We start from the raw sequence: 26,508 nt of genomic DNA on the forward strand, positions 1-26,508 counted from the left end.
TAGTAATGACAATATATATAAAACGGGAAAAACAGCGATCCAGTCTGAGTACAGAGATGGCAGGGGAGAGGATAGACACCTAGCAAGATCGGAGGAAGAGTGGGAGGGGGAAGAGGAGGTGCCGTGCAGAGAGAGGAAGAGGAGGTGCAAGACGAGCCAACGATAGACAGAGGTGGGCGCCGAAGTCGAGAACATGGACTAAGTAGGCAAGAGATATGTAGGAAGAGGAAAGTAGTAGCAGAAGGGGAATAGTCAGGCGACGGAGGGATCTAGGGAGAGTAGCAGTGGATTTAAGGTGGGAACAGGGTGTTAGAGGGCAAGAAACGGGAATGAAGCACAGATGAGAACACGGGAGAGGGCATAAAGAAGGTAGGTAAGTTAAGGCTCAGAAGCGGAGAGGGTGTCAGTGGATGAGCCAGGAGAAGGTAGCGAGTTGGGAGAGAGGGGAAGACAAGACATGGAGAATGAAGGAGAGGCAGGGAGTCACTCGGAGAGCAAGTATGAAGCAGAGATGAATTCGAGAAAGAACGACGCAACTGATAAGGTAAAGTGGCCGGTTACTGCAAACGCTTGTGATACAGTCGGTGCTCAGAAAGACATTGATCCGCTCCTACCTGAAAAAGACAGATAATGGCCCTCTTTCCTCTCCTTTCAAGCAGTCCTTCTCCTCCTCCCCTCCTCTCTGTAGGACTCTCTTCTCCACGGCTGCCGCTTCTTCCTCTGTGGCTCTCCTCTGAGCTGCTGCTGAGCACCAGGGCTGTGTGCTCCCCTCCCCCTCTTACCCCTCCCTCTCTCGGCTTCCTCTCCCTTTTCTCACACCCTGATCTTTCTCTGCTTTACACCTCCTCCTCCCTTCCCCCTCCCGTACGTCCTCTGGTCCGTCTCTCCTCCCTTTCCTGCCGTCTAGTCCCCCTCCCTTTCCTGCTCTCTCTCCTCCCTTTCCTGTTGTCTCTCCTCCCTCGGTCTCACCCCCCTTCTCGCTTACCTGCTGTCTCTCCTCCCACGGCATTTCTCCCACCCCCCTCTGGTATGTCCTCTAGCCATTCTCTCCTCCCTTTCCTGCTCGCTCTCCCTCTTGTATGCCCTTTAGTCCTTCTCTCCTCCCTTTCCTGCTGTTTCTCCTCCTCCAATTTTCTACTGTCTACGCTTTCACGCTCTCCTGAGTAGTGCTTCTATCCTATGATCCGTCACCCCTTTTGTTCGTTCGCTTGCTCCACTCCCGTCATTCCTCTCTTTCAGTTGCAGTAACCCTCTAGTGCCCGCAGTTACATATTATATAGCACAGCCTCATCTTTGTACGTGCCATTCCTGCAAGGCGTTCTGGTCCCGCTCGCCCTACGCATCCCCGTTTCGCTCAAACCTCATTCTCTGAAAACTGCTTCTTATTTCCCCGTCTTCTCTCAGGACTCGTTCTCATTCACGCATCTCGCCCTCCGCCTCTATTTCCTCCTCCTGGTCCCCCTCCTCCCTCCCAGTGGTCCCCCCCGTCTCCAGGTTCCTCCTCTAGTCACCCAATGTCTTTCTCTGTCTCTTGTTTCTTAGTCAGATTCTCCTGGTGTCGCCTCGTCATTTGATTCTTGTCATGTATTTGATCAAAACCCGTGTCCCCCTCTCCACTGATTCTATTTCACCTATCACTCACCCCCCCCCCCCCCCGGCCCCTATGGTCTTCCCATTCTCTAGTGTCCTCCTCTCCTCTGTCATATGCGTCTATTCGATCTCTTTTCAACTCCGTCTCCTATTTGTCTTCTCTCCTGACCCTATGGGTCTAATCACCCTGCCCCTCTTCTACCCTCCACCCCCTGCCGCCTGCCCTGCCTGTAATCGTATGCTCCTCTTACGGTCCCCTCTGCTGTGCGTGTCTGCATTCACTCGTGTCTGCCTTTAGGGCTGTTTCTTTTCTTATCCCTCTCCATTGTCTGCTTTAAGACCACGCCTGTGGTCACCATTGTTGTCTTCAGGTCTCCCCACCCCAGCGTTGCACTTCTTCTGCTGTCTATAGATATTTCATCAGCCCAGTTTGTCTCTTCTCACCTTCTCTTATCTCCTTTACTGTTTCTTATTATTGCCACTCTCATCCCTCATGTGTTCCTTCTACTGTTCCCTCGTCCCATTGCCTTTCTCCCCTCTTTTCTCTGTTGTCTCTGTCTTCCCCCCCCCCGTGTGCCTCAATCTTTGTCGCTCACAATATTTCTCTCCCCTACTGTTATCGACAGTACCTTCAGCCCTTCTCTGACCCTGGTTTTCAGCCCTTCTCGTCATGTATCTAGTTTGTTTTGCTTCTCTCCACTACTCCTGCGCCATTATATACTCAGCTTCTATCCATCACCACAGTTCTATATCAGTATTTCCCCCTCCAGCTTTATCTTCTTTTTCTCCTGGGCCTCTTTGCATCTACTATCTTTCTGCCCAAACTTTTTTCTCCTATCCTTATTCTTCCTTATCGTCCCTCCCATGGCCAAGGCTCTTCTTTTGCCTAACCTAGTAGGCCTTATTTTGTCCCGTTCTGCCTCCCAATGGCCACTACCAACCAGTAAATATGAATTTACTTGGCTCTGTGTATTGGTAGGGACATTTTTTTTGCCCTTGGTGTCTTCTTTCATTGGTGATTTATTACCCCTTGATGTGTTATTCTATAGGAAATGTTTTGTCCGTGGTATATTTGCTGCCATTGGGTCCTTTGGTACAATAGATGGGTCTCAGAGTAGACCATTTATTGCCCTTGTTGTTTATCCATGTAGATTCTTCAATGCTGTGGTGGTAATGGGTGTGTATCCAAGCCGACAGTGTATTACCCTGGATGTGTGTTTGCGTTGCTGATTGATCTTCCCTAGATGCTTTATTAATTAGGCACTGTATTGCTTTAGCTGTGTCTCCCAATAGGCCTTACATGACCACTCTGTTTCCTCCTCACTAGGTCCCCATTGCAAGTGGCAGGTGTTGGGTGGAAAATGTATTGCACATGGTTAAAACTGACACCAATATTTATGGAATTTGTGAGTGTGGTAATTAGCATCTGTTACAAGTTTTGCCCTAAAAATGGGACATAATAATTTTTATTTATGTGCGTACCATCAAAGGATCTGTATTTCCGTTAATAAAAACCATATTTACTACATGAATGCCAGAATTAAAATATTAAAATCTTATACATATGCAGATAAAGAGCATCATAATATTTCAACCATACTTCCAAGTTGAGTGCAAGGTATTAGTGCAATTCCGATTACAGTAAAATTGTAAATCAGTAAAGATTGCATCTACATTACCATATGTTCTTATTTCCTTAATCAGCGGCAATCAAGATGGAAATAATAGTGCCAATTGCATTATATAGTGCAGAAACACGATTATACAGCACATGCTAGAAAGATCATGGTATCTGCCCTTTTTCAAGATCGAATGCAAAGGGATTAATGCGATTTTGCTAAAATATTCCATTCAATCAAATTCTAAACTAATACAGTATCTCCACATCCGTGTGTTCTTGTTTCCTTAGACAATAGCAGAAAGAGAGCGAGACACCAGTGCACATGTTGCTAGAAAGTGCAGAAGCAATACATTAAACACTATAACAGAGACAGTATTATTATTTCTAAGCAGTCATTCATACAGTCATGCTTCAGATTAAGGTGCAAAGATGTCAGTGCAAATCTTGCTAAAAATGCAATGCAATAAAGTTGTAAACATAGTACATACGCCTTTATTGCACTACACTTTTAGCAAGATTTGTGCGTACCATGCAGAAATCAGCATGCCCGGTATTTACTGGGCTTTTTCCCCTCTTTAAGTTAAGACAGGCTTGACCTGAAAAAAATTTAAGGAGGGTGCGATTTCCATCTCACCTGGTAGTTACAGGGTGCGTAAACATTGCAACACTTATATTTGCCATTCTTGCGCAATCACCTGTGTAGGCGGGATCTCAATTTAACAGACCATTTGTAGCAGGCTTGCTCAGTAGATGTTGTATTGACCCACATGTCTTCCACTAGGACTTTAATTGCACTAGGTTTTCCTCCGTACGATCAAGCATTTTCCAACTGATTTATGCATTGCCCCAGGTGTATCTTCAATAAAGTGAAACATTCACCCTTCTGTGTCTCCTTAAGGCAGTGAATTGTTCTAGGTCTTCCTATCAGTAGATACTCTTGCCCCTGATGTGCTGTTCCATAGGCCTTTTTTCAGTTATGAGACCTAGTTTAGGGGGTCCAAGGGCAATCAGAGGTTATTAGGATCCAATATTGAAACTGGTATCATGGGGCCACCTTCTTGATACACCCCAAATTGAATAACCAAGTATTCCCATTTTGCACTTGACTCCCAGTGGGTATGAGGAAGAGCGTTCTAGAAGAGCAGTCCAGAACGTATTCAAGGAGATAGTATGGGCAAAAACTCTGACACAGTAATATGCCTTCAGTCAGTGTTTTAATCTGTTAAAAAGGAAGGTAGTTTTATTGTAGGCAAAAGTAAATACTATGCATAACATCAAGACTATTACAGAAAGCAAGAATTTTCTAGCCCGTTCGGAGTTACAGGGTTGAATCCCAATGTCCAAAGCTCTAAAAGCTTTGCTCCTGACAGCGTTATATTATATATTCTATAGTATAAACAAATTATTTTGGACTAACTTATAAAATATACTCCTACCATGTTCGAATTTAGAGGGTCCATACTCATCTCCTTCCAAATTGAAATGAGTGAAGAACAGCGTCATGATTCAAGTTTATATTGTTTCTCACAAACGATGAAATGTATTAATATTAACCACTTCCAAGACATGTTTCAGTGTATCTGTAAAGGTGTTTCTACATACTCCATAAGTAATACTGCGCTGTGCTCAGGAGAAAGGTGAAAGATTGAGACAAAACATTATATATAATTGATCCTAGAATTTGTGGAACTCTGTCTCACACACAACATTTTTCTATTTGAAGAACAATTGTTCAGACAAATATCTGGGACGGCGATGGGCACCTGCTTTGCCCCCAGCTATGCGAACTTGTTCGTTGGTTGGTGGGAAGAGCAGGTGCCCAGGAGCTGTAGAGTGGGACAGGAGAGTGGGAAGGTGGTGCATTGGTACCGCTACATAGATGATCTATTCATTGTGTGGCAAGGGGCAATGAATACGGCAGAAAGATATATTGAGATCTTGAATAACAATAAATACAATCTGCACCTCTCGGGGTCCATTAGTCCAGTGGCAGTGGACTATTTGGACCTTAGGGTGTTCATTGATAGCGGTAAAATCCATACTGCACTTTTCAGAAAAGAAACTGCTGGCAATTCCATCTTGTTCGCCAGCAGTAGCCACCCACCCCAGTTGGTCAAAAGCATACCCTATGGGGAGCTGCTAAGACTTCGAAGAAACAGCTCGAGGGATCAGGATTTCGAGGCAGCTGCCTCGGATTACCTCGCACGTTTTAGTCTTAGCGGGTATGATGATGGGTTGTTACAGAGCACTCTTAAAAAAGTCAGAAGAATTCAGAGGAAAGAACTCCTGAGTAAAAAATCTTTGAATAGTTAGACCAGTAAATAAGGGAAACTCAGGATGGTAACCCCGTACTGCTCTGGGTCTAACCATTTGAGAGCCATGTTGAGAAAGAACTGGCACATTCTCCTTACGGACAATGCACTGAAGGACGACTTACCACCACACCCCTTTGTGACCTTCAGTAGAGCAAGGTCGTTGAGGGATATGCTGGTGAGAAGCCATTTAGAGAAACCCATTATCAAAACAAACACCTTGAGGGCTATGAGGGGCTTTTATCCCTGTGGCCGCTGTAAGGCCTGTGCAGCAAGCAGAGGGGTCCTCACCTATGATATACAGGATACAGGGAGATCTGTTAAGATATTGAAATTTATTACCTGCAGTACCTCCTATGCAGTGTATTGCTTGGTCTGCCCGTGTGGCTTACGCTACATTGGGAGCACGATCAACCAACTAAAGATGAGAATACTTGAGCATCTCCGGGCCATCGATAAGGCCGATCCAGCATATCCGGTGGCCCGGCATTTTGCAGAACAGCATGGGAAGGACAGAAACAAACTGCAGTTCTTCGGATTGGACTCTGTACCACACAATCTAGATATATTATTGATTTGTCGACCAAATATCCCAAAGGCTTAAATAGCGGTGAGGAGATGTCAGTGCACCTAGGGAAATGATTAGAAATTACAGAATGTAAATGTGAATGGTTTGATGCTATATGACTTTGCTGTATGAAATACTGATTTTTCTATTGAGATCTTTTGTACAATATTTTTCCATTTATCTGATGAGTTTTGATAATGGGAATGATCTGATGTATTGGATCTATGAATTAAGTAATGTGTATATATAATCTTGGTACTGGTTGTGAATACTGTTGATTCGGAGATATTGATATTAAATGGATGAATTATTGTCAGTTTCACTTGGAATGATAGAGCTAACATTTTTGTGTACTAACTTTCAAGGGACATTAGCCGACCCACGGCAAGATAATTTGGTATTTTCCATTTTGTATTATTTTATACCCACTGCATCTTAATGGACCGACTCACGGTTTAACAATTGTGCTGATATGTGCATCCAACAACATACTCTAAGATGGCGTCTCATTTGACACAGAGGGGTTAGTCCCTTGTTTGTTGCCACAAAATTGTAAATGCTTTATCAGTAGTGCATGAGCTATGTGTCATTGACACTGACGAAGGCTAAACGCCGAAACGCGTTTGTTGTTATTCGAATAAAGACCGTTGAAATCTGCCACCTCCAGAATGCTGTTTTTCCTGTGGTAACTGTAGGAGAATTGAGCGTTTTATATATATATATATATATATATATATATATATTTATGGAAATATAAAAAGCAATCTTGCTTGGTGTATCCATTATGTATGAGAATCGACAACAAAAGTCCTTAACTTTTTTTTTTTACTGAAAGATGTACAAAGACATCCAGGCAGTTAAATTCAACCCATCTGTGGTAATTCTTCAAGAAAACCGGGTCTACATCAGGACCAGAATCACGGATTTACCCTAGACAATGGTGTCATACAAACCACAGCATTTAATGGTGTAGAAAAAATCATCTCCTCAACAATTTGTGGTAAGCATCAGGCAATACCAGAGGAACGAGGAGTTCACAAATGACCCAGTAATCCAGAGGCAGGTGTAAAAAAGGGCTAAAATGTCGATAAAGGGGAGTACTGTACAATTGAAAACTGCTGCTGCAAATGAACAGTCTGTACTGGTCACTGAGATAGGATGTTAAGATTTTCTTATAGTAATTGACACAGCAGAGTGGCAAAAAAGAAATGAGTATTGTAGGCTGTGTACAGATTGGAGGGTGCTGTAAGAACAAGAGTGAAAAACTCCAAAGATCACCTTTCTACACTAACCACAGGAAGAAGGTTGGAACAAATCTAGACCTCTACTTATTCCCCTCCAGAAAGAAGAGGGCGACATTGTATTTGGCTCAGTACGCTCAGGTCCGAGGTGAATCCAACACAAATCCTTGTTGAAATTGAGACAAGCTAATGTATAAAGAAACATCTAATATGAGTTCAAAGGCAAATTATACCAAAGACACCTAGGTGACATCTCAGAAAAGAACAAATCATGAAAGTGAGAAATTGAATGAACTTGTTTACAGAAGAGAACACTTTGTGGGCTCTGAAAATGCAGGGCCGTTCTAGAAACTAAAAAGGCATCAAAACATAATTCGGACTTAAACCACTACTCTGCCTATAATGCAACAGAAACTTGAGCAGTCACACATTTTAGATCTCAAGAAAGAGGGAAACAAACATGCAGAGCACTCAAGAAAGCGTGGGGGAGAACAAATTGGCAGAAGAGGAAGCACTGTAAATGAGATGGAGACCAGAGTGACGAACCCCGGCTAAAGAGTTAGTGACAAAAATGTTTTTGAAAGATAGACCTCTGATGTACTTGGTAAGCCAAACAACCAGAGAACGGAGACCTAAACTGGATGACAAGAAACAGCAGATCGATCTACTTTGTCGGACTGAAAGAAGAGCTAGGTTGGTCAATTAAAAGATTTGTAAACAAAATAATTGTTAATGTTAATGGGATTTATAAAGCGCTGAGAACACAGTAAGCCCGACCGGGCGTCTATTTCTGGAATAGCCAGGATTTTAGCCCTTTCCTGAAGATGGTGAGGGAGCCAGCACTTCTAAGCTCACTTGGGAGCGTATTCCAGAGTTTGGCGGTGCCGTAGAGAAAACTGCGGCCGCCCTAGCGAGAAGATCGGATTCCAGGTACTGTCAGGAGTCTAGCCCCTGTAGAACGAAGTTGTCTGGCTGGTTCATACAGACAAAGAGGTTTTGGAGAAAGGAAGGTTCTTTGTGGCTTAGTGCCTTGTATGCCAGACATAGGGCCTTGAATTTGATTTGTTGTGTTACTGGGAGCCAGTGCAGGTCACGAATCTCTTTGGAGACAGATTTGTGCCTGGGGGTGTAAACCTGCAGCTGAGCCTCTGTGTTTTGAACAGTCTGAAGCTTTTTTGGATATTGCTTCTGCATGCTCAGATAGAACCCATTGCAATAGTCCAATTTTGACTGTATTTGCGTTGTTACCACTGTCTTCCTAGTGTCCGAGGGGATGTAAGGAAAGATCTTCCTTATTTTCTTAATAAGAAAATGGGAGGCAGAGACAATGGCATTTGTCTGATGTGAGAGTGCTAATTTGTTGTTAAACCATACTCTCAGATTTTTAGCCTTGTGTGCTGGTTTTGGTGGTTCACCCATCTCTGCCGGCCACCACAGGTTGTCCGAGCTGGGTTACATGTCGCCAAAAAGTAGGACTTAGGTTTTTTCAGAATTGAGTTTGAGACAAAGTGTTCCCATCCATCAACTTATTGCACTCATGTAATTCTGAAATTGTAGGTCAGGAGAGACCTGATTTCTATAGGCAGCCACCACTATCTGGGTATCTTCAGCGTGGGACATCAGACTAAACCCAAAATCCCAGATCAGTGGAAAAAAAGTTCTGAGAAACAGATATTGTAAAGAGATGGTCTTATGGGAGAGCCCTGTGGAACTCCACACAGGAGGGTGTATGGTGTATGGCTCTGAATGATATTCATCTACCGATACGGTTAGTCTCCTGTCCTTGAGGAAGGAGAACAGCAGGGCTAATGCCGCTCCCCTGACCCCCAGGCTCTCTAGCCGCGGCTGCAAGAGCGAGTGATCAACAGTATCGTAAGTGGCTGATAAGTCGAGGAGTACAAGGGCCGCTGTACCTCCTCTATCCATCACCGCTCTGATCTCCTCAGTCAAAAAGCTCAAAGGGCCCTGACTCTTAACTCAGCAAGGCTGAGCCAATCTTAAATAATCAAACAACACAATTGCCAGTGCTGAGAACCTAAATTGTAAGCTCCAAATCTGAAAGAAATGGTTAGTATGAATGTAACATAAAAACCTGCTTTATGAATTGCAACACCAATTGTAAGACTCGAAATGTAGTCTATGCGATTGTCTGCCCTTGCCCTATGTTATATATAGGGAAAACAACGCAAGAAGTGAGACACAGAATAACACAGCACAAATCGAGGATTCGGCGAGGCATTGAAAATGCCCCATTAGTCAACCATTGGTTGGGTAAAAAGCATGAGCAGACTGATCTGAAATGGACAGTGTTATCCAAAATCGATAAGGACCTACGTGGAGGAGATTTGGATGCAAGGTTAAGTCAGCGAGAAGCGCTGTTAATCATGAAGTTCAACACTGCCATTAGGGGGCTGGACGAGATTTCTGAAATATATAAACCTAGTATATAGGCAACTTTGCCTTAACTGGTGTTGTCCCCAGCCTCACCAATTGCGGTACCATCGAATTCTCCCATTGATTCATCCCTTCGCGTTTGCTCAATAACCTCTCACACACATTCTGGCAGTGCATCAAAATCGCTCATTGATAAACGTGTACCATCAAATACAACAGAAAGAATTCAATTAGTACTACACGCATTCTTTTTGAACTACATGTCCCAGAATTACTATGCGGGACTCCTTAACTTTCCAGGAAGTGGCTTCCGCGTCAATCACTACGATCGAGTGACTGAGGGAGAAGCACCGAGTCTTCCCGTGAGGAGCGCCATTACAACGGATGACGGTAAGAAAGGTTTCTACCAGCTTAGATAGGGAGATCTGGTTTATCACTCCCGAGGGACGAGTTTGTAACGCGCCTCGTTCTTCTCACGCAGCCGGAAAATAGATTCAGATGCGGTGGTTACATCCGGCAGTGACTACAGAGACGGCCGGATACGATACTATTGGATATTGAGGCAGAATAATTACCACACGCATACACAGAGGGTAAGCTTCACCGCAGTGCATGGTGTTCGACGTAGTTGTCAAACTATTGAGTTGATGAATGCAGCGTCTAAATGCAGCGTTTGTATGTGCTTTGTCTTTCCCTAGCCTCTTCGCGCTCTTTTGATTGGAGATACAACTTTTTTGAGATTGGAGCTTTGACCCAAGAATTAAGGTAGGACGAGGCTGCTAATATGCAGGACAGGGTACGAGTCTCTTAGTTTAGATCAGAATCCTAAAGTCATGTTTTTTTGTTTTTTAGTGACAATAATGGTCCTGAGGAGAACCCCGGTATTTGGCGGGGTTTGAAACGCGTCGACCAACCCGGTCTCGGGTCATTTAAAACATTTATTACCACAACATTGTTTGTAAATAGCAAGAGGATTCTCTTCTCAATTTATTTGAACTTTGAAAAGAACTTTGCACTGGATAATAACGAGGATGATTTCTTTCCATGTCATGTGTTCAAAGTGTTATTGACACCGAGACCAGCATTTTTGTGTGTGTATGTTGAACTGTGTTGGATGATTGAACGGCCAAGAGTGTCTGAATTGTTAATGTGTGTATTTGTTGTAAAAAAAATTGTATATAATATTTTTGTATTTCCATGCACGCAATAAGTTTGTGTAAAAATTGAAGAATTGATAAAGAAGCATAAAAAATTTATTTGTTGCAATTCATAAAGCAGGTTTTTATGTTACATTCATACTAACCATTTCTTTCAGATTTGGAGCTTACAATTTAGGTTCTCAGCACTGGCAATTGTGTTGTCTGATCTCCTCAGTGGCTTTGGTAAGTGCAGTTTCCGTACTATGCTCGTGACGGAAGCCAAACTGGGAGTGATCAAACAGATTGTTTTCATGAATGAATTGGGATAGTTGAGGGTTCATAATTTTTTTGACTATTTTGGCTGGTAGCGGCAGCCGGGCTATAGGACAATAGTTGTTCGGGTTAGACCCATCCAGATTGGTTTTTTTTTTAGCAATGGGAGAATGGAGGAGTCTTTCCACCTAGATGGAAAATTGCCAGAGTTAAACATACAGTTGAACATTTCTGTGAGTCCAGGGCTCACCGCTTCCACTATCTCTTTCAGAATGGCAGGCGGGCATGGGTCAGAAGGGGACCCCGACTTTGCTTCTCTTATATATTTTTCAACTGCCTCCGATGATGTTGGGGAGAAACAGAAGAGGGTGTTGCTTTTGGACTTGGGGCTTATTGGTCAAGTGGTGGGAAGGTGGGCTGCCGTATCCTCAAAAGCCTTATAGATGTCCAGGACTTTGGCATTAAAGGCTGCTGCGATATCATCACAAAACTTTTGATTGCCCTTAATCCCTGTGTTCTTGGGTATGGCCAGCTTTTTTACTACCCCAATTCATTCTTTGGAAGAGTTTTTTGCTTTCTCAATCTGTTTGGTGAAGACGTCCCTTTTTTCTAATATCAGTAAGTTTTTATATTGTGTTAGGACAGTTCTATAAGCCTCTTTATCGGATGTGTGATAGTTCGCTCTCCAGCACCTTTCCAATCAACAGCACTTTTGTTTTTCCTTCCGCAGTGCGTCAGAAAATCAGGGAGCAGAAGGGATACTCCTATTCCCTGAGGCTTTTTCAGTATTTTTTAATTGGTATTGGGACTATCACACAACTGAACACAGCAAGGAGGTGGAGAGTTCTCTGTGCCTCTACTGAAGAAGACTACACTGAGACCCGCTGAGACAAGTCCTAGATTTGAGACTGCCAAACAAAACAGAATGCCTACAGATGACTGGAAAGCTGGAGCATAGCTACTCCCAACTGGACAACCATTAATCATAAGCCTTCAAACAAGCATTAAAGCGATCAGCAAACAATAAGAAAATTAGCTGCTGTGTAATTTTGTTGCAACAGTGATTGAACAGAGCCATCATGTCCAAGTTAACCTCAAGCGATCATCAGCCATGAATTTTCTGCACTGCATTGATCGCCATAGCATAGTGGAACATGCAGTGCTTAATTTTAGTCAGGGTTTTTCGGTGCTCGGTACCAGCACTGAATTGTCAACACAGGCGTGTGTGAAAGTCTGCTACAAGGTGGGACTGTCTGGCTAATTTAAAGATGACCACAACAACAGTCAATTATTAATTCAATATACATTAAAAATTACTTTTACCTGCCGGCCAAGCCATTCTTATAGCTTTGGGGGCCTGGAATAGTCATAGCTGTCAAACTTGTAGGAGTGTGATGGTTAGTAGTTGTGTTGCTACTATATTTGGCAACATGGCAGGGGCAATCTATTGTGCAAGCTCCAGTGGCCTCCTAACGAGAGCCATGGCACATAAAAAAAATATTAAGCACTAGGAACACTCCAGATGTATGCACGCAGGTCAGGCACTTCCGTGCATCATATACGTTCCACACATCATTTCACACTGTATCAGGGCCCATTTTGAGGTAACCATGCACAGCATATACCACATATTTACATAATGCAGTGGCGCAACGTGAGATAAGCATTGTGTGTAGATTTAACATTGATTCTTCCTGCCAAGGAAATATAAAAAAAATGCTTATGCAAAACAGGTGAGTGAATAGAATTAACATATCTCTTTTCAGCAGCAAGAATCTTTCTTTCATGCAGCGTGCAAATAAACAGAGCCTAATGTACAGTGTTGTATTTGCGGTAAAGTTAATTTAGTCGTTTTTGTCGTGTCCTGTGTTTCCGTGTATGAAGACTCTAGTGGCCCTCAGCTGACTCCTTACAAGTATTACGTAATCTGATCGGTGTGGCTGGGTGTGATTAATAAAGATTGTGTCGCAGTGCGTTCAATTAACGGTTGCATGCTGACGAATAAAGACGTCCAAACCAAAGCTCTGTGTGTGTTTTGATCTGTTACATGCTCCTGAGCTGAGGAGAACGCTACATCTGGCAACGACGGAGGGACACATGCCATCCAACAACACTATACTGCGCTCCCTGAGAGTTTGCCAGAGTCCAACAAACTGCTCGTGCGAGTCACGTGTGCCTCAAGAAGTGTTGACAGTTGCCGATTTTGGATGTAGGGAGGAATAAGCACAATATTTATTTGGTACAAGTGCCACCACAGATAGAAGGCACTCAAGGCAATATGGGATTACGTGCATTGTTTTTAAAGCTAGAATGCCTAAGGAAACGGGAGCTGGGACGGTGGTGGGATGGGGTGACACTTCAACAATATATGGATAATAGGAAAATCCCTAGGGGATTGCGTGTATTTAGATTTTTCCGACTTTCGAAGATTTAAGAGATGATTTGTTAAGAGACTGGGAAAGTAATCTTGTCATGATGCAATTCCTCATTAAACATGCTAGGGAAAAATTGCAATCTGAGATTGAGGCTGTTGAAAAAGAAATCAATGCTATTGATTCTAATGATTTAATTGAGAAGAATGAAAAATTTCCTAGTAAGCATGATGGAAAGTTTCTATTCTATTAAGGACCCGGAGGCGAGGATTATGCTGTAACTTTCTTTATTTCTCCCCATAGTGCTTCAGATAAGTCATATACAGTCCACCAATCGGAAGCCTCCACAATCCCCAAGGCAGCCTCCACTATCCCCAAGGGCATATTTTTCCTGTGGTAACTCCTCTTTCTTGAGTGCGAACACTGAATATTCACGTCTTGTCAATCATTCTTGGAACCTTCGGAACCTGAAATAAATCAACCACAACCCATGACTCTGCTCTCAATACTATCAAAAAGCCATCTCCACTTACTTGTTAACACAATGTGTCACATTCCAACAGTCATGAAAAAATAGAATCTGTCATGTTTAACTTTATTGTAGACAACCTTAAAGCATACTCCTACCATATGGCAGACTTCCACCCGGATGGGTACATTCCTTTGTCAATACTGGGTGGTGGAAAAAAGGGAGATCTTCAAAGCCCTGGGCAGGAATAATCTTCGCCTCAGCGTCCTTAATAAAATTGAAACTTTCAGTCATGCGTACAAGAAATTTTTCATTCTATGTCAGGACCGGAGGCGAGGATTGTGCTCATTCAAAGCTTATCCACCACGAGCGACGCCATGTCCACGACTGTTTTAAAATAGAACCTCTTGAACATAGAGTCTGATGACCAGTCAGCGGCGTTCAAAATGTCTTCCAACCTGGCCCCCAGGGAGAAAGCTTTTGAAGCATTGGCTCCTCAGACCGAATGGGCGCCGAACTGTGAGACGTTTATGCCTGCTTCTTGCTTCACCCATCGGATCCAATGGGCTATACTCGGTGGCGTAACCGCGTTGAAGGGCTTCCTTAAGGGAATCAACAATTGACGTTGCCGGGAGGAGGGGGCGTGTTTCCTCTGTCATAGTCTCGTACTCTTTGAGGCATCGGACCACACACAGCTTGGGGGAACTATCAAAAGCCAGATAAGATATCACTCTGGAGTCAGACTTAGTACTGCGGACGATGTGGAAGGAAACTCCCTGCGGAGTGAAAACTCATTCTGAAATGTCCAGTGCCTTAACATCCGACACTCTACAGAAAGAGATCAGGCACAAGAGCATTGCTAGTTTAGCCGACAGCTCTTTGTGGGACAAATACCTATTAGACTGCCAAGATTGGAACAATTGCAACATTTTATTAACGTACCAAAGTGATGACTATATGGGCTCTGGAGGGAGCGTGAGGAGTATGCCCCTCAACAACTTGCAGACAATTGGTGTTCCCCAACTGTCGATAAACGTTAGGTGTACATAAGCAGCGTTCATTTATGTTCACCACAGCATATTGTTAAAGGTAAAATGACGGTCGTGAACATTGCCTGCGCCATCTTGCTTAGTGGGTATTTCTATGTGCACGTAAGCTGCAGCCATTTTACACATCACAGCCATTATGTATTCTGTTAGTCACCTTTGTTTCACCCTGCCCTTACTAGCATCCCTCTGACCAACCTAGTATGTGAGCTCGGGCTATAAACTCTATTGCCACGACGAACATCAACATCGCTTGCTGCCACAAACTCGTTTTTCCTCTCATCTCTGTTTACAGGCAAACCCATGGACACTCTTACACAAACAGGTTCCAAATACCAAACACTCTTGCAAACATGGTTTATTGCACTGCACACAGCAAGACTTGTTTTTGCCAACAATGGGACCTGTTTTTATCAACAGAACAGACTCTTAGATCTGGCCGGTCTCACATGTTTTAGACCCTGAAGCAAGGTCCAGCTGCAAGATTAGATTGTCTGTTTTGACCTGGGTGGGAGGAGAATTAATGTTGGGCTTGTGTAACCATGTTGATGAAACAATGTTGGGCTTGTGTGTCCAGGAATGACCTTGCTGGGACCAATTCCATAAGACAACTGGGTGGACTCATTCTTAGCCATTCACTTCACAGAATGCTGTGAATAAGCTTTTGAATAAATGAAGACACTGTACCTCACAAGTACACGTCTAATTGACTTTAACACAACAGTGTTTGAACAAATTGACAGGAACAAAATACCATATTATCCCATGTTACTGCCCCTCCTTTCTGTAAAATGATGGAATTTAATTGGCTGAAAATGAAAGGACGGATAGACTAGACTGATGTCCCCTAATCTGACCCTTAAAAGGGAGCTATATGTCTGTGGCTTTCGTTTGAATGCCTTAGTGGAACCACCATCATCGTAGGGACATCGCAAGTCCTTCATTAACTAGTGAAGTAGCTAGGTTGTAAAGGATGTTGTAAAATTAAGAATAATGTTTACAGAAAATGATTTGAACTAAACTGAAAGGAATGTTGTAGTAAGCCCTGCTGAGTGGGTACTGAGGTTAAGATGTTTAGTTAAAAGTAAGGAACATTGACAGGGCGGGACAGTACTCAGCCTGTGTACTTTATGGTGCACAATACTAGGAAGGGTACCTGTATGCCCATGATAATAGCGCATCACACTTTTTATTGTGGTTAGCAGATCTTGAAGAAAATATAGCCCTGCAGGAATTTGTTTGTAACAGCAGGTTTTTGCTAGAGAAGTCAGTTTAAATTTGACAGGCTATATAATTAATAATTTTAGATTTCTTGACACAACCATAAACGTAACAGGAATGGACACAAGAGATAATACGTATGCTGGAAATTACTAGAGGTGTTTGCAGACCTGCACAACAGTGATAGTTCATGAGTGAATAATATACATAGATGTAAAGATTGAGAGTATCCATATTATCTTACTTTTAAGTAAATGATACATATTTCCCCAGCTGCTTGGGATTGGGAGAGAAAACTAAATTGTGTAACGTCTTCCCCTGCCAGTACTCTAAAAATTTGTTTTATACTCACTACTAGATTCAGGGCGCCCTTTAGTCATTGGAAGAGAGAGGTCAGACACGATGTACAGCCTGGCTGCTTGTCATGAAACACCTATGACCACGACCAAGGTGGAGCCGCAGAGCAAAGATATGCTGGACGAGGCACTATCACAGACAAGAAGAATGAAAGAGAGATGGGCTGTCCAGAAGCCCCCAGTCTGTTGGTCTATTTGTGCCTGATGTCTCAGCCCATTGGGCCTAATTGGTGGGCTCACTTGTGTGGAGTCTCTGCCTACCTTGGTCCATCTCCAGTCTGACCCCACTCCACCCTCTCTTCCTTTGACTCCCCCCAACCCCCTTTTTTCACATGGGGGTTTAATCCACTTGATGAAGGAACAGTGCACGAAGATAGAAAGGGTTAGTAGGGATGGACTTCACGGATCAAGAATAAGGTGCGGGTACCCTGTCTAAGGTAGCAGCGATAGATTAGTTAGTGAACAGGGCAAAGGGACTGTGATCCCAGAGAAAGAACGACCTCGCCCTGCAACGTGGAATCTGGATCCGAGCTGGATGCATAGCTCCACCGCCGGTGCTCAACAGCGCCGACGCTAGATGAACAATGGGAGCCTACCAGTGATGGCTCACTGTAAATGACACTGGGAAGAAGTTTGACAAATATCATTCCCTGACCATCAATTATATTAGGTTGAATTTCTCTCCCAATCACCTTGTATTCATTATGCCCCAAATGGACAAGAAAAAGGGTTTCCTTTGAAATTCTACATCAATTGCATCCATAGTGTCATTGTATTAATAATAGCACAGGAATATCATACCATATGGAAGAAAGAGTAAATTGTGTATCACAAGGATTATACAACGCCAGTTGCCCTCATTAATATACTTATTAGTTTGGCTCCTCACACAGTCCAGTTCTAAATAACGCACTTAGTGGTCCTTATCCTACAAAACAATTAGTATGATGAACTCGTTTTTGTGTTAGAATGAATTTACTGCATCATCTACGAATTATGCTCATCACCAAGTTTAAACGTGTGGTACAACATATACCCTTTTGTATACACTGTCTCCCAGTTTGTTACATTCACTGCATAGGTTATTGACAATACTGTTTGTACTGATAGCGATCTTCTTCTCCTGCTGTCTGTACATCTGCCTGTACAACCTGTATGCCACCAAAGACTACAATGAACAGCCCAACTACATGTTTAGCTATGGGGCAGGAAGTAAAGGAACTTATTGCGATAAATATTGACAAAGATAAATAGACTCGATAATGATACCATCCTCTCCTCTACCACCCTCATTCCCCTCCAAACAATTATCATTGTTGGTTGTCCACCCTCTGCTTCATGTATAATAATGTTAACTTGTACACCACCACAACAGATGAACCTGAACAAAAATGACCTAGCTAATGTTAAAAAGCGGGACTGTTAAAATCGATAAACTTTAGGTGTACATAAGCGGCGTTCATTTATGTTCACCACAGCATATTGTTAAAGGTAAAATTACGGTCGTGAACATTGCCTTCGCCATCTTGCTTAGTGGGTATTTCTATGTGCATGTAAGCTGCAGCCATTTTACACATCACAGCCATTTTGTATTCTGTTAGTCACCTTTGTTTCACCCTGCCCTTACTAGCATCCCTCTGACCAACCTGGTATGTGAGCTGGGGGCTAGAAACTCTATTGCCTCAACGAACATCAACATCGCTTGCTGTCACAAACTCGTTTTTCCTATCATCTCTGTTTACAGGCAAACCCATGGACACTCTTACACAAACAGGCTTCAAATACCAAACAGACTCTTGCAAACATGATTTATTGCACTGCACACAGCAAGACTTGTTTTTGCCAACAATGGGACCTGTTTTTATCAACAGAACAGACTCTTAGATCTGGCCGGTCTCACATGTTTTAGACCCTGAAGCAAGGTCCAGCTGCAAGATTAGATTGTCTGTTTTGACCTGGGTGGGAGGAGAATTAATGTTGGGCTTGTGTAACCATGTTGATGAAACAATGTTGGGCTTGTGTAACCATGTTGATGAAACAATGTTGGGCTTGTGTGACAACCTGCCCGGGGCGGAGACTCCAAGCTTGTAACCATGATAAATAAAACAAAAGCATTGTGTCAAACCTGTATAAAAGGAAGAGCCAAAAGAGATGCAGTTAGAACACCTCCCTGAGACATCCTGGTGTCTGCAGTTGACGTGGTCTCCTCTTGAGAGTAATAAACCTTTTTCTTGCCTTCCAGTTTCCAACGCCTGCCTCATTATTTTGTTAGAGAATCCAAAGTGAATTAAAGGGGACCCTGCGCCGGGCAGCTTTGGGGGTCTTAGGAAACTCGCTGCTTTTCACATGGTGGGATAAACACCACCCTCGCTTGCTGTCTGCGGACATGTGTCTTGAGTCTCATTATCATCGCGATCGGGGGAAAGGCATACCTCGCCTCTGCCCAATTCTGGAGAAAATCATCTTGCAGCAGGAGGTCTTGCGGCTCAGGGATCAACAGATCGACCTCCAGGCCCACGCCGAGGACCTTGAGAACAGGTCTAGGCGCAATAACATCTGGGTCCGTGGAATTCCATCTAAGGAAGAGGGAGAGGACGTAGCCGCCTACCTGAGGGACCTGTTTCGAGAAATACTGGGCGAACCTGGAGACATCCCAGTTAGAATTGATAGGGCATACAGAGTGGGCCTGCCACGACGGGCCTCGGCACCGCCCCCGGATATTTTGGCCTTCCTGCCGGACTTCCCTTTGAAAGAACGGATTCTCAGGGATGCCCGGCGACAGCAATCCCTGCGTTTTTGGGGTCATCAGGTTGCCCTGTATCTGGACTTGTCAACGATCACGTTGCAGAAACGTAAGGCATTCAAAATAGCCACAGATTTCTTACGAGAACATGACATGCAGTACTCCTGGGGGCACCCCTTTCGGCTCATCTTTCGCTGGAACGGGACCCTGCTTCAGCTCCGATCCCTCCAGGACGTTTGCGGAGTGTTGGGAATTACCGCGACGGATGAAGACGCTCCTACGCCTCGTCGTAGGCGCAGCACCAGGGACGGTTGGCAGATGCTCCAGGGACGGCGATCCCCACCTCCGCCCACGAGACCCGACTCACCTACTATCTGAGCAGAAATGGACAGTGCCATACGGGAGGTATCCAGAGACACGACGACTGGTGATGTGGCCTTGACGGCCTGAGTATACTCCGGGGGGAGATCGTATTGGCATCATCATCATTGCAGGTGCGAGGGTTCCGGGGACGGGGGGCGGCGGGAGGGAGTGTGTTGTGGCTGGGCGTCCACTTACATAACTTTCCACGGACTTGTCCGTTGCGGACCAGACTGGGACAATGGAGTTCTTTGAACGGTTGGGTGTGAGGGGGGTGGGAGCAGGAGTTGATTGGGGGGGTTTTGGGTTCGGGGAGTTGCACGGAAAAGTGGGGGGTGGGGTGGAGTTGGGCTGTAGGGGGGTAGTTCTCAGGGTGGGGGGGGAGGGAATCGGGGACCGTACTATGCTGTGGTGGCATTTGCTCTCACCTCACACCACCTTTTCACATTGTTGACACTGAAGCCGTCCCTACAGGGCCGCGACCGACTCGCAAAGCACTGCCCGTATCCTTCTCGCTGATGACCCTTAAGATTGTTACTTTAAATGTGAAGGGGCTGAATAACCCAGTCAAGCGGAAGGCAGTGCTGTCCCTAATTGATGACACCCAAGCAGACATTTGTCTCTTACAAGAGACCCACCTCCTAGCCAAAGACTGCCACAGGCTGCGGTCACCGAAATTCCCAACACAGTTCTTCTCATCCGGTAATTCCAAAACAGCGGGGGGTTGCAATTTTGGTGTCTAAGAAGTTTAAGGGGGAGATCTTGAATAAAGTATCAGAACAGAAGGGGAGGCTCCTGGCTTACAGGGTCAAGACGGGAGGTCTGGTGTTCACTGTAGGCTCGATATATAGCCCCAACAACCACCAAGAACAGTTTCTACGCACGGCCCTAGATGACGTGGCGACCACTCCGGATAGACATATTGTTATTGGAGGGGACCTGAATATGGTCTTCGACTCGTCCTTAGACAGGTCGACGCAGAGACGCCTGCAGTCAGGGGAGTTCCCTCCAATTGGCCAGATCCCACTTGGAGGATCTTGATTTGCATGATCTGTGGCGACGCCTCCACCCCACGGCCCGAGCCTATTCCTACTACTCGCACGCCCACAAGTCCTACGCGAGATTAGACCATCTCCTGGTGACGGGTCCGGTCTCCGAGCTAGCCACGGCCTCCGACATAGGGGTTCTTTCACTATCGGATCATGCCCCGGTGGCGGGTACTTTCCAGCTGCCTCCAGTGTCTCCCTCGAGAGCGGTCTGGCGCCTTAGGGACACCCTACTGCACAAGCAGTCTGTAGTGAAATGTATACGTGACTCGATTGGCGAATACCAACGACACAATGATAATGGAGACACCACTCGAGCGACACAATGGGCCGCCTTGAAGGCGGTACTCCGTGGCGAGATTATCGCCGTTTCCTCGGCAGAGAATAAGGAATGGCAGCAAAAGAGGGACGAACTTACGTGCAAGGTGAGGGAGCTAGAACAGGTGCACCAGAGAACCGGGGCCCCCCGAGTCTGGAGGCAACTTAAAGCCGCCCGGAAACTCCTGTCCGCACTAGACATGGATAGGGCGGAATACGCGGTGCTACGCCTGAAACACGCGTACTACACTGGCGGTGACAGATGCGGCCGGCTCCTGGCGAATAAGCTTCGCATACAGCACCAGAAACACCGGGTGAAGGAGCTGTCGGTTCCCGGCGGAGTGACGGCCACAGAGGATGACCAGATTGCGGACGGTTTCCATCGGTACTACGCCGATCTATACGCGGGTGCGCCCTCCTCGGCGCAAGCCGAGGCTGACTATCTGGAGTCGGTCGATCTCCCCTCCCTTACCCCGGAACAAGCAGAGCACTTGGAACGGGAAATCCGGATCGAGGAGGTGATCACGGCTATTTCCCGACTCAAACATGGGAAGGCCCCAGGGCCCGACGGATACACCCCACTCTTCTACAAAACGTTCTGCCAAGAATTGGCACCGCTGTTGACGCGCCTCTTCAATTCGTTTTCTGAACCGGGAGCTATCCCTCCGGACCTACTCCAGGCGACAGTGTCGGTTATCCCTAAGCCGGGTAAAGACCGGACTGAGTGCGGCTCCTACCGGCCGATCTCGCTCTTGAACGTGGACCTCAAGCTGTACACCGGGGTCCTCTTGGCGCGTCTGGCACTCCACCTGCCGTGGTTGGTAGATCCGGACCAGGCAGGGTTTATTCCCGATAGGCAGACGGTTGACAATACCAAAAGAGTGGTCCATATCCTGGAAAAGGCCTCCCGTATTCCTGGGGAATGTATGCTTCTCTTTATAGACGCGGAGAAAGCGTTCGACCGGGTGCACTGGCCCTACTTGGAGAAGGTGCTGTGTAAACTGGGCATAGGGGAGAAATTTCGAGTCCTGATATTTAATTGCTATAGATTCCCGTCCGCGGTGGTGAGGGTGAATGGTTGCAACTCCCAAAAGTTCGCGATAGAGAGGGGCACCAGACAAGGGTGCCCGCTGTCACCGCTGCTCTTCGCCCTCTACATGGAGCCGTTTGCTCAGAGGATTCGTCAGAACCCTGATGTGACGGCCGTCCGGATGGGGGGGGTATGTCCACACCGTTAGTCTCTACGCAGATGACGTGATTTTGACGATCCTAGAAAGTCGCTCCCTGCTTGCATCGCCGAGTTGGAAACCTTCGCTGCAGTGGCAGGTTTCAAAATGAATATGGGGAAATCGGCGGCCCTTGACGTCCCACTAGCCAACACCACGAGACTTGAACTACAGAGCCTCTTCCCCATGAGCTGGTCTAAGGACCTGGTGCCCTATCTGGGCATCCTTCTAGCGCCCTCTATACCTGCCATGGTAACAGCCAACTACACGGCCTTAGGCAAGAAAATTAAGGAGGAACTGACCCGCTGGAACAAGGGGACGCTGTCATCGCTGGGCAGAATAGCCACGGTGAAAATGACCCTCCTACCGCAAGTCCTGTATCTCTTTCAGGCCCTACCACTTCAACCCCCGAAGGGGTGGATTAGACAGGCCCAGGCGGATATCGCACGCTTTGTTTGGCAGGACCGTAAACCCAGACTCAATAGAGCCTTGTCCACACTGGCACCTGAATCCGGAGGACTCGGCATACCGGACCTGCACAAATATTTTCAGGCGGCGCAACTACGGTATTTGGTGAAGTGGAGCAGATGGGAATCTGATAAACATTGGTTATTCCAGGACCAGGCAGTGGTGGGCAGAACGCTACAGGAGGTACCCTTCCTGCGTAGAGCCCACCGCCCCCCAACCTCTATGCGTCCTTTATTACGCGAGTCCCGCTTCGAGTCTGGGACGCCGTGAATGATAAGCATGAGCTCACCACCTTCCTGTCACCGTTCACGCCACTGGTCGAGAACCCAGACTTCCATCCTGGAATGGAACCCGGAGCCTTCGCGCTCTGGCGGGCGGCTAGGTGCAGTGCACTGTTTCATATGTACGGCCCGGAGGGCGCCATATCCTTCCAGGACCTTCGACGGGAATACCACCTGCCTGAGACGGAGCGCATGAGATATATGCAGGCGCGTCATTGGGCACTTCAACCGCAGGTGCGTGACTTGGCAGACCGGAAGCTCACACCTTACGAGATGTGGCTGGTGACGCGCTCCTCGGATTCCAAGCTCATCTCAGATCTGTATAAGCTCCTGGAACCCCCCCCCCCCCCCCCCCCTTTTCACATCTACAATCCCGGGCGGGAGCGTTGGGAGCGGGAGCTGGGAAGGCCGCTGAGCTACACAGATTGGGATCACATTTCCTACCGGGCACGACACCCCGCTTACCATACTGGGCTCACTGAAACGTTCACTAAGATATCCACCTACTGGTATTACACGCCGGAGAGATTGCACGAAATGAATCGTAACATTACACATACCTGTTGGCGAGATTGTGGACAGATTGGCACGCTTACTCATGTACTATGGGAATGCCCTTTATTGAGTCCCTATTGGAAGGAGGTTTTGGATGAGATAGACCGGTGCTTCGAAATTTAATTGCCCCGCTTCCCTGCCTATGTCCTGCTGGGCTTGCCCAACGGCCTGATGTATCCCCTGAGATCTAAGAAAGGTAGACAGATAGCGATCGCATTGGGCTCGGCGATCCAGAACATACTCATTCACTGGCGCACTACCACGCTCCCCACTACTGTCGGTTAGTTACACAGGTTGTGCATGTCCTGGGAATGGAGAAGCTGTCCCTTATGGTAGCGGGGGAGGTGGACAAGTTTGAGGAGCTGTGGCTGCCATTCCACACCTTATTACAATCAGAATTCAAGGAAATTACCTGTCCCCGGTATCTCCGGCTGCTACGGCTAACATCCCTGGCTGCTCCGTCCACCTGAAATGCCCGGGAGGAATGTAAAGCGGGAGGGGTGGGCACATTGCAGAGATGGCGGAGAAGGGCGTCTTTAGCACAGTACGGGGGGAGGGGGGGAGGGACCGGGAATGGGACGGGAGGGGGGGGGGAGTTGGGTAAGAAGGGGTTGGTTCTTGGAATTGTCTCCACCGCATGTGCACCTGACACCAGGCTCTGAGGAATGTTGTACCTGCCGCACCATACTCGCAGGTTGCACCCCTGTAGCGGACTCTTCGCACTATCTCTTCCGAGACAACTGTATTTGTTTGTTTGTATTGTTTTCAATGGTGCAATAAAATACTTTAAACCTAATGTATAGGGTGGGGGATTGACACATACAACACACACCATTGCGGATGTTCGGGACATTCAGTGCCTTCTTCAATTGAGGATGGTCAAATTAGAGACATGCAAACTCTCTTGGGGGATCTAAATATTACTCATAGTCTGAACATGGACAGTGGGTTAAGACCTAAATCTACATTTTTCCCCACCTCTGTGTACCATTGTATTATCAATGTTTTCTTTGATTAAGTAACAGAGGATTTATATTCGCTTGGTAATCCGGCTAAATTTGGGCCATATTTAGATCATAACCTATCACCAAGTGAAAGACAGGCATTGATCAGACCACGTAAAAATGATAACATTGTGATCAGGGAGGCCGACAAGGGCGGCAATGTAGTCATCATGAATCAGGCTGACTACATGAATGAGATCAATCGCTGACTGAGTGACAAACTTTGATATGAACCTACTGAAACACATCCCATCAAGGAGTTGACTACACATACATTTCAAATTGAGTGAATGGAGAGATATATGTTTGCTAACAGACAATGAATTCTGTTACTTGTGGATAGGACAGCCTAAATATCCCTGAATATATATTGTGCCGAAAGTTCACATGGAAGGGCCTTTCCCTCCGGGTCGGCCTATCATTTCGGGTGTGGGTTCCCCAACTGAGAATATGTCAACATTTGTGGATACCAGACTCCAAAAACGTGCAGAACCTACCGTCTGACATAAAGGACAGTGAGGATATATTGGTCAAATGTAAGGATTTCACATGGTCAGATGAGTTATGTTTTGTCACCTCAATGTGGTTAGTTTATATGCATGCATTCAAAACATGTTTGGACTCAAGGCAGCAAGGTCCTATCTGGATACAGAGGGTGCAGACCACTTTGGGTATAACAACATGATAATGCAGATGATGGAAGTGATCTTGACAAAAAACTTTTTTTTACATAATGGTTGGTGGTTTCACCAGATACAGGGGACAGCCTTGGATTACCGGTTTGCTCCCTCTTATGCCTGCCTTTTCATGGGCTGATATGAGAGGGAGCATGCCTGGGGTAGATGTGCGTCCCCCTAGACTGAACATATAGTCTTTTGGGGGAGGTATATTGATGATATCATCTGTATCTGGTGGGGGTCGGAGGAAGCCCTTCGGGAACACTTCTCATTCATAAATGATAACCCATATAATGTCAGATTAACCATTGCTCACCATAAAGAAAATATTAACTTCCTAGACCTTTATTTCCATGTCAAGGATGGAGTGGTACAGAGCACTGTATTCCACAAGGAAACAGCATGTAATGGGGTCTTGTATGCATCGAGTGCACATTTACGGTCAGTAATTAAGAACATTCCATACTTAGAAATGGTCCGTGTGAGAAGAAACTGCAGTTAGGATGGGATGACAAATGTCAAGCAAACATCTTAGACATTAAAAAACGTTTCCATAAAAGTGGATATGAAACAAAGATATTGAACAGTGAAGAGGTAAGGATACAGCGGTTGGAAAGGGATGTGATATTACTGAACAATCAACGGTCGAAAAAGGGGGAGAACCAAAAAAGAAAATTGAGGTTTATTACCAAATACACCACCTATAGTCATAGGATTTTTAACATTTTCAAGAAGAATTGGCATTTACTAACTGATATCCCTGGCCTACAGAACTCCTTGACCAATATAGAAGGGGGTCTACCCTAAGGGACACACTTTGCCCTAGATACGTTATCACAGCACAAAAAAGAGTACATGGTTGCCACCTAAACCAGAGGGATTTTTTATATGTAATTCATGTAACATCTGCCCTTATGGTAGGAATACAACCAACAGTATAACATCAACAATTTTATTAACTGCAATACAACCTTTCTTGTTTATGTGCTGGGCTGCAAGTGTGGGTTGATATATGTGGGTAGCATCACCTGTTGCCTTAAACTGCGGGTCCAGGACCATCGTCAGGCTATTCTAAATGGGGATACTAGATACCCCATGGCAGAACATTATCCAGCTGCGCATCCTGATCACCCCAATTGTTGGTTCTATGCAATGGACCATGTCACCATAGAGCAGAGGAGGGGGGAGGGATTTGCTCTTGAGACGACTGGAGGCAAAATGCAGTTTA

General features: G+C 45.6%; 2 protein-coding genes across 3 annotated transcripts in view; one reads left to right on the forward strand and one right to left on the reverse strand.

Annotated features, from left to right (window-relative positions):
* The window catches only part of ZMIZ2 (zinc finger MIZ-type containing 2), a 369,395-nt gene extending 368,555 nt beyond the window's left edge, over positions 1-840 (reverse strand). Inside the window, exon 1 of one of the 2 annotated variants that reach the window (XM_086943418.1) lies at positions 615-840. The gene's annotated coding sequence lies outside the window, so the exon portion shown is untranslated. The remainder of the gene's footprint in view (positions 1-614) is intronic. The other variant, XM_086943421.1, reaches the window with a different exon arrangement.
* LOC147679861 (uncharacterized) lies at positions 165-13,156 on the forward strand. Its single transcript, XM_086943422.1, has 3 exons — positions 165-544; positions 11,042-11,108; positions 11,869-13,156. Exons 1-3 carry the CDS (start codon positions 458-460, stop codon positions 12,024-12,026), a joined length of 312 nt encoding a protein of 103 aa, XP_086799548.1. The 5' UTR covers positions 165-457; the 3' UTR covers positions 12,027-13,156.
* Positions 13,157-26,508: the final 13,352 nt, after the last annotated feature.

The sequence above is a fragment of the Lissotriton vulgaris genome, chromosome 11, assembly GCF_964263255.1.
Source record: "Lissotriton vulgaris chromosome 11, aLisVul1.2, whole genome shotgun sequence".
In the NCBI taxonomy this organism is placed as follows: domain Eukaryota; kingdom Metazoa; phylum Chordata; class Amphibia; order Caudata; family Salamandridae; genus Lissotriton; species Lissotriton vulgaris.